Raw genomic sequence first — 8029 nt, 5'->3', positions numbered from 1 at the left:
CTCACTCGCATTTTCGTCATTACTTTTAAGCATAGATTTTACATGATTTTGATTTATGTGGTGGTTAGTTATTACCAAATTGCCCACTGAGAAGGATTGATTCATGTAGCATTGACACAATGTGTTTAGTGTCCAATGGAATGGTACCCTGTGAAGTATGGAAAAATTGTGGTTGGCTTTGAATGAAAATGTACCCCTTGGACGCATTGAGAAAATTTGGAATGGCACCACCCGGTGATGTAATGAAAAATGGTAGAGGAGAATAAAAGAAATATATATAGAAATTAACGAATCTCCAGACATCTTTATTTGGACCATGGATTTTATGTTAGATAACCCATGGATTTTTGTAGAATACAGTTTATTTGGACCATAGATCGATTTATGTTAGATAACCCTAGGCTTAAAAATCACTTTGCAGATGGAATTAGACTCGGGTCAAATCGGTTAGTGTTTGGTCTTGAAATTCCAAATTCGTTCTCTTTATACCACAACCCAACCAAACCACGTTACGTTAGTCTTAAAGCCCTAATCCCAAACTGCTGAACTTTTCTGGAATCGGGATCTGGTCATCTGCACAATGAAATCATATCCCATATCCAACATACAAGTTTGGAGCAAGTTCTGTGTGTCCAACACATCTGTTTGTCATCCTCACAGCTTAATGCCTATTGCTGAACACTCACCTCAAGCGCTAACATAAGCGCGTCGATTTCATCTTTATAAGGCGCATTCTTGCTTGCAGTTTCCTGCGCTAAGTTGCATCGTTGTTATTATTCGGCCTATCAGTCCATCCATTATCTATATTATACCAATAACAATGGCATCTCTAACAACAGGTCCCCTTTCCGATTTGGCTGCTTCTTCCTCCTCCACTGCCTCCTGGTGTGCCTCGACTTCTTATTCCGATTACGATGTGTTCATAAACCATCGTGGGCCGGATGTTAAGAACACTTTCGCCAGTCATCTCTACAGATGCCTTCGTGACCATGGATTAAGAGTTTTTCTGGACAAGCCCGAATTGGAGGAGGGTCAGTGTATTTTTTCTCAAATAGACCATGCTATTCGAGTAGCCTCTGTCCACATTGCTATATTTTCCAAGAATTATGCACAATCCAGTTGGTGCCTCGATGAACTCGTCCTCATGAAAGAGTCAGGGGCTACCATCCTTCCCGTTTTTCTCAACGTGAAACCTTCTGTGGTCCGGCACACTGGTGAGGATGGAGAGTTCGCTGAAGCACTGCAAAAGCACCAAGAGAAAACAACATTCGACCCTCGAACCGGGGAAAGCAAAAGACGTTACGACTCGGATACTATCCAAAAATGGAGAAACGCTCTTTCTGATGTGGCGGATATAAGCGGCTTTGATCTGAAAGCTTTTAATGGGTGAGCATCTTTTCTTTCTTTTTTCAGAAGAAGAAAAGCTATCCTTTTATTAATAAAAACAGGAGAGTAAAAACAAAAGAGTGTACATAATTTATGAGATGATTTGTAGATTTTTATCAATTTTCCTATATCTGATATCTGTTACATAAATGTCTAAATTATTCCTATAATCATTTTTTTTATCACTTATATAACCAGTATCATTATATCCTTACAAAAAAACATTTGACAAACAACAACAAAAAAATACTACAGCAGAGTTCGCCCAAAAGATCAACTGTCCCATTTCCGCTCCTAAAAATGATTGAAGTATCCAGCATCGGTCAATACACCCCGTTCATAAGCATCGGACTCGGAGCATCGGTCAATACACCCTGTTCATAAGCGATTCCTCTTTTGGAGATCCTTTGCGATTCTGATTCTGATTCTGATCAAATGCAATGTGATAAAAATAGCTTACCAGTTGCCGGATTCTCCTCATCTCCTTGTTTTTTACTTGTCCGCGTTAGTTTTCAATTATGTCGGAATGATATTAGATGCATGATACTCAGACGTTTCTCACTGCTTATTTTTCTCTCAATTACAATTATTCAGGGACGAGGGCGAACTCTTGGATAAAGTGTTGCAAAAAGTTTTGAAAACGGTTCCAAGAACACCATTGGATGTTGCTAAATATCCAACTGGTTTGGGCGAAAAGTTGCAGGAGTTTGAAAAAGCAGTGCTATCGCAGCATGAGGAGGAGCGGGTGAAAACCGAAATTGTTGGAATAGTTGGTGTGGGCGGGGTAGGCAAAACGACACTGGCCAAAGAAATTTTCAACTGCATGGGATCTTGTTACAATAAATCCTCCTTTATATTTGATGTTAGAGAAAAGGCAGCTAGAATGTCTCTAAACTCTGTGCAGAGCCAGCTTATTAAGGACTTGAAAGGTATGGATATCAAAATTGACAGTACTGCCCAGGGTATAGGGATACTTAAAAGGCATCTCTCATCTTGTCACGCTCTTATCGTTCTAGACGATGTAGATAGTGCCGATCAGCTGGATGTGCTATTGCCAATTAAGCATATCCTTAGTCCCCAAAGCTTGATTTTGGTTACCTCCAGGGACAAGCATGTCCTCAAAAGCTCAGGAATGTTAGGGTCGTCAATTTATAATTTAGGGGGACTGAATACACGACACTCCAAAGAACTCTTCTGCTCATATGCCTTTTATCACTCACTCCCACCACCAGAATTTGAAGATTTGGTAGATCTGTTTGTAAAGGCGTGTGATGGCTTGCCATTATCATTGAAGGTATTCGGAGCGCTTGTTTGCGGAAGAAATGACAGAAGGTACTGGCAGGAGCTATTGGATCAACTTCACAAGACATTACCTGTGGAAATACAGCAAAGGCTTAGAATCAGTTATGACAAACTCCATGGGGAGGAACAACGATTATTCTTAGATATTGCTTGTTATTTCATAGGAGAAGACAAAGATTTGGCTATAAAATTATGGGGTGTGGTGGGACTTCAAAATCTAGAAGACAAGTGTCTAATGGAGGTGGATCATGGAAATAAGATAAAAATAATAAAAATGCATGATCACATGAGAGATCTAGGAAGAAATATTGCGCAGGACGTATCCATGCCCCTCCGTCTATGGTCTTACACGACAAACACCATTGATGACTGGTTGGAGCAATCGTCATCTGTAAGTGCTTGAATCTGTTAAAACCTTTGTCTTTGGCTTTAAAACGAACTTTTAGTTTTCTTGAAATTGAAGATAAAGATAGATGTGTGCGATTTTTACTTTTGATCAATTAACAGGTAACAACTGAAGTTCACGGAATCAAGACGATTAATCGAGCAGATCGTTTTTACGATACGCTCACCACGAGGAGTTCAGAAATGCCATGGTATAGAAGATGGAGTGATGAGGTATTGGGGAACTGTTTGAGGCATCTATTCAATAATTTTGGTCGTGGTGGTATTCTGAATTTGCAACTTGTTACAACTGAAGCTGGTTATTTAGAAACCATAATGAGGAGGGCACGGTCACCTAATCTCATATGGCTCAGATGGTATGATTGTCCATATTCTTGTCTGCCTTCCTGGATCCCGATGGAGAATTTGAAAGTTTTAGAAATAGCCGGGGGGCAATTGGAGATATTGTGGAAACGTCAATCTCAGGTATGTTTATTGATCTTTCTTAATTTCATTGCAAATTCCATCTGTAAGCGAAAATTTTCAATTACATCTTTTTGATAGCTCAAATCTGAACATTGCAGGCGCCTCTGAAGTTGCGTGAGCTAAATATCATCGCTCCTCTTTCAGCCTTTCCCAAGTCCATAGGGCAGCTGAAACATCTGGAAAAGATTATCATCTGTCGTCCATATTTCCACGGCATCACACTGGAAAGTTTGCCTGAAGAATTTTGCTACCTTCGCTCCTTGAAATACCTGGAGTTAAAAGGGTGTGAGAAAATGATGTCGCTGCCTGATTCCTTCGGAAAGCTTACAACTCTCGAGCACATCGATTTGGCAAGTGCTTCCAGCTTGCAAAAGCTTCCGGATAGTTTTGGGTATTTAAGTCGACTCAAACATCTATCGTTCCGCAATTGCTCCAATTTGACCATTTCCAATAGAGCACTTGGAAACATTACCACTCTGGAATTCTTGAATCTTTCATCATGTAAGAAGGTGAAAGAATTGCCATCCCAAGTTGCACGACAACGACACTTGGGAGAATTATTACTGGAGGGAACAGACTTAAAAGAATTGCCCGGAGGTATGGGCGAACTCTGCAACTTGAGAGTTATGACATTAGGAGGAGATTTGTTCACAGAGAATTTGTTGGAAGAGCTGCCACCTTGCCTCGGTTATCTTAAGAGCTTGAATGATTTGTCAGTCACCGGTTCACGGAAACTGACACGCCTGCCAGAATCATTTGGACCGTCGAGTCCGTTGAAAAAGTTGAAATTATGGAAATGTGGGATAGAATACTTACCACAAGATTTCGCTAAGATGAAGTCTCTGGAGATTTTAAGTGTAGATAAATGTCCGTTGCTGGAACTTCCATTCAGAAGGGTTGAAGGAGAAACAGGGGAAAGACAGTTGGATAAATTGTCATCCACCGATGACGATGACAATTGCATGTTTGGTCTTCGGGAGCTATGGATGTCAGGGACAAAAATATTGGAGGCAGGCTTTCCGGTGGGCATTTGCCCTAATCTTCAAACTCTGACTTTACAGTCTTGTTCAGAATTGAGGCAAATAAGCTGTTTTACTGGTTTGGGAAAGCTTGAGTTTCTCGAAATGATTCAATGTGATAAAGTGAAAGACCTGCCGAGTTTTGAACCCTTGGTATCTTTAAAGCAGTTGTGGGTTGTAGGCTGTGACGAGATAAAGAGCATAGAAGGCCTGGAGAAGCTCACAAAGCTCAGAGAAATACGTGTTCGTAAATGTCATGAGATACAAGAGCTTTTTGGTGTGGAACACATAATGTCATTGAAGAAGCTGTATATTGCAGGGTGTCCCAAATTAAAGTGGGTTAATGGAGCGTTGGAGCAGTTGCAGATACGACTCAAGCAAGGATTTAATGTTGAAAACAAAGATGGCAAAGATAACTAATTTAACAATGATTTATTGGTAGGGGATTTCCCTGAAACATTTTTACATGGAATCCATTTGAAAGAAGCAACTTTTAATTGCCAAGTCCAATACTGATTATATTTCATGCAGACTGTTATGGATTGTATTGTAATATTATTTTTATATAATTTGTTATAATTTATTAAATATCTTTATTAATTATATTTATAAATATGATTAATTGTATTTAAAGATATTTTTACTTATGGGGGTCTGGGAAATGTTGTTATGATATGTAATTATTACAGAAAGGTAGTTTCACTTTGGACAATCTCTTTGCTTATAAAAAACAGTATATAATATCATTAAAATCTTGAAAACAGATTGTAAGTAAGTTGAGTATAACATTCTATAATCATTTGATATTCCTGCAGACCTCTGTCAGTGTGAATTGACCAGATTATATCTTTATTTGCAGGACAGTGCATTAAGAAAGGACCGCTAGACTCTTAAGAGATGAGGAACTACTGAAGAGTAAACCGGCCAGTTTATATGAACAGTAATAATTATTTTATTCCTTTAAATAATTCGATTCATCTCTGTATGAGTGTTCAATTTTGTATGAAAGAATAGTTTTCCTGTTTAAGAAGAAATTGTTGGCCATTGTATTATCACTCAAATCTTATTTGAATGTGTAAAAAGGAACCAAAACATAAAATAGTTAAAAAGACTTCTTTCTGAAGTGAAATAGTATTTGGATGGTTTATATTTTCTTTAATATCAATTGATTCTGAACATTATATCTTAATCCTTTTAAGAAGCAGGTTGAATTTATAGTCAAAACGGCCAATGGCAGAGAATGAAGGTTACACTCTGAGTGCATATTCAATGCACTGCAAAAATGGTAGTTGGCTTTGTGCTGTGGCAGGGTTGGGCAATTTTAAAACAGACGAAAAGTATATTGTGAGCTGCATTGGAAAATGGTAAATCTTACCAAAAACAATTCTATTGATTTTGGGTGGTATTAAAGTTAGAATTTCAAAACAGACTCATTAGTCAAATGAGGCAAGAGCTAACCAGCCATACATTGGGTATTAAATACTTAATGTTATCCATGTAACTCCGGCTGCCACCTTTGCCTTTCCGGCAACACCATGCGGGACCCACCATGCACGAGCCCGGGCCCAAAACGAAAACGACCTCGCGCCAAAACGCATTCGACTCCGGTTCGAAAATACTCTGCAACCCGCCTGGACGAAGCTCTGTTAGCGGCCAGTTCAATCAAAGGTTCTCGGAATGATATAAGAAAGCTATCATAATGGCGTATTTAAACTTGTTACCAAACATCGAACGATTCTGCAATCAAAGCGGGTTATTTTCCAGTTCATGCAGCTCCGAGAAGTTCAGGAAGAAGGTGGCTGAGAGCACCGGAGATGGATTCGCAATGGAAGAAAGCTGTTGGGGTTCTTAAGGACGTTGTTTCCATGGGGTTCGCCAAGCTGAACAACCCTCTGGGTTTCATTGACGTAGCAGTTGTGAAAGCTACTCAACACAATTGCAGCCCTCCCAACGAAAAACATGTCCTCGCTGCCTTGTCTGCAACAAACTCTGCTCGCTCACGATCACGACTGAAACATGCGATTGAAGAACGTTTGTGGCGAACAAAAGACTGGATGGTCGCTGTGAAGACGCTGGCACTCATTCATCGATTGATGAGAGATTCCATTTTTATTGAAGAAGAGGAGATGCAGCGCTCCTCTCATGCAACAGTACTCGCCATCACGTCGCTACAGTTCCACGATGGCTCCAGCCCCCTGGCATCCGATTGCTCTCTGTGGGTCCGTAAATACTCAGCTTACCTCGACCAGAGACTGCGATGCAGCAGGATTTTCAAGACCAACATTCTGTCTGAGTGTCTCCATCAGAGAACAACTGATTTGGATGTGAATTACATTTTCTTAAGCTTGCCATCTCTGCAACAACTCATGGGCTGCCTCTTAAATTGCACACCGCAGGGAAGCCACGTGGTGGGGAACCCACTAATTCAGTATGCCCTCGATTTGCTAGTCAAGGAAAGCCGAAATATCTATGGGACAATTAACCATTTTATACACAAGCTGGTAGATTCCTTTATGGCTGGCATGGCCAAATATAAAGTTATAAGGCTAATCAATATTTGTAAACGATTTTATGAACATTGTGACAGACTTTCAGAGTTTTATGATAATTGTAGAATGGTTTCACAATGCAACAACATTGACTTGCCCCCTGTAGTGAAACCTTCAGAGTCAATATTGCCTAAAATGGAGAACTACCTTATAAAATGTGCGGATCATACACCTGCCAATGTCAAAGAATACAGCTAATTTCCCATTGCCAGTTGGAAATCAGTCAAAGAATACAGCTAATTTCCCATAGATGACCCGCTCGACATACATATATCAAAGAATACAGCTAATTTCCCATTGCCAGTTGGAAATCATTTGCAAAAATTGCCTGGCAGATTTTGAAAAACTGGTTGTTAGGAATGCACTGCATACATTTTTTAATATCCTGCACTTCAATTTTCTGTAGTTCCTTCTTTTCTTGGCGCAGATGAAACAACATTTAACCGTCAAAATCATGCCCTTTTAAATCCCCTACACTTCCACTCTCTGTAAGGTAAGTTATTGTATGAGACAGATTCTTCTCAAAACTGAAGGTAAGTTATTCCACTCTCTGTTGCTCGTCTTGATTATGCCAGTCCGTGATGAACTGCATCAGGATGTAAGCTTAATGCAATTCACACATTCAACACTGCCTTTTCACTTACCGACACATTGGACTACACAGACATGCCATTAATGATTATTTGAAGCTTCAATGATTTGTACATGAGAACTTGACATTTCTTAACATACTTGTGCCATATTATTTCTTCAAATTGAACTCACTTTCAAGGACCGAATTCCCAAACCAGAAATACTGATCTTATCATTGTCATAAGTATATGCCAGATTTGAATCTAGTTCATTACACAGGGATCCATTCTTGATTGAAATGATTGTTGTAGAAGTTATTGTAATTAGACC

At 39.5% G+C, this 8029-nt stretch overlaps 2 protein-coding genes across 3 annotated transcripts; both read left to right on the top strand.

Annotated features, from left to right (window-relative positions):
- Window positions 1-428: 428 nt before the first annotated feature.
- Window positions 429-5573, top strand: LOC149215000 (TMV resistance protein N-like). 2 transcript variants are annotated; one of them, XM_089392485.1, is made up of 5 exons: window positions 429-1386; window positions 1981-3079; window positions 3196-3558; window positions 3657-5015; window positions 5442-5573. In XM_089392485.1, exons 1-4 carry the CDS (start codon window positions 821-823, stop codon window positions 4995-4997), a joined length of 3369 nt encoding a protein of 1122 aa, XP_089248611.1. In that variant the 5' UTR covers window positions 429-820; the 3' UTR covers window positions 4998-5015; window positions 5442-5573. The 2 variants fall into 2 exon arrangements, with proteins under 2 accessions (XP_089248611.1, XP_089248610.1); XM_089392484.1 differs by having other exon boundaries at window positions 5437-5553.
- An 807-nt stretch (window positions 5574-6380) lies between these two features.
- LOC149214999 (putative clathrin assembly protein At5g57200) lies at window positions 6381-7324 on the top strand. The gene has a single exon (XM_089389585.1). The coding sequence runs from the start codon at window positions 6392-6394 to the stop codon at window positions 7322-7324; it is 933 nt and encodes a 310-aa protein (XP_089245711.1). The 5' UTR covers window positions 6381-6391.
- The last annotated feature ends 705 nt before the right edge of the window (window positions 7325-8029 follow it).

The sequence above is a fragment of the Pinus tabuliformis genome, chromosome 1_1 (genome assembly GCF_031772625.1).
Source record: "Pinus tabuliformis cultivar Carrire ecotype Pingquan chromosome 1_1, CPIR1, whole genome shotgun sequence".
NCBI classification, from domain to species: domain Eukaryota; kingdom Viridiplantae; phylum Streptophyta; class Pinopsida; order Pinales; family Pinaceae; genus Pinus; species Pinus tabuliformis.
The sequence above is the reverse complement of the archived record's forward strand: the minus strand, read 5'-3'. Positions and strand labels throughout refer to the sequence as shown.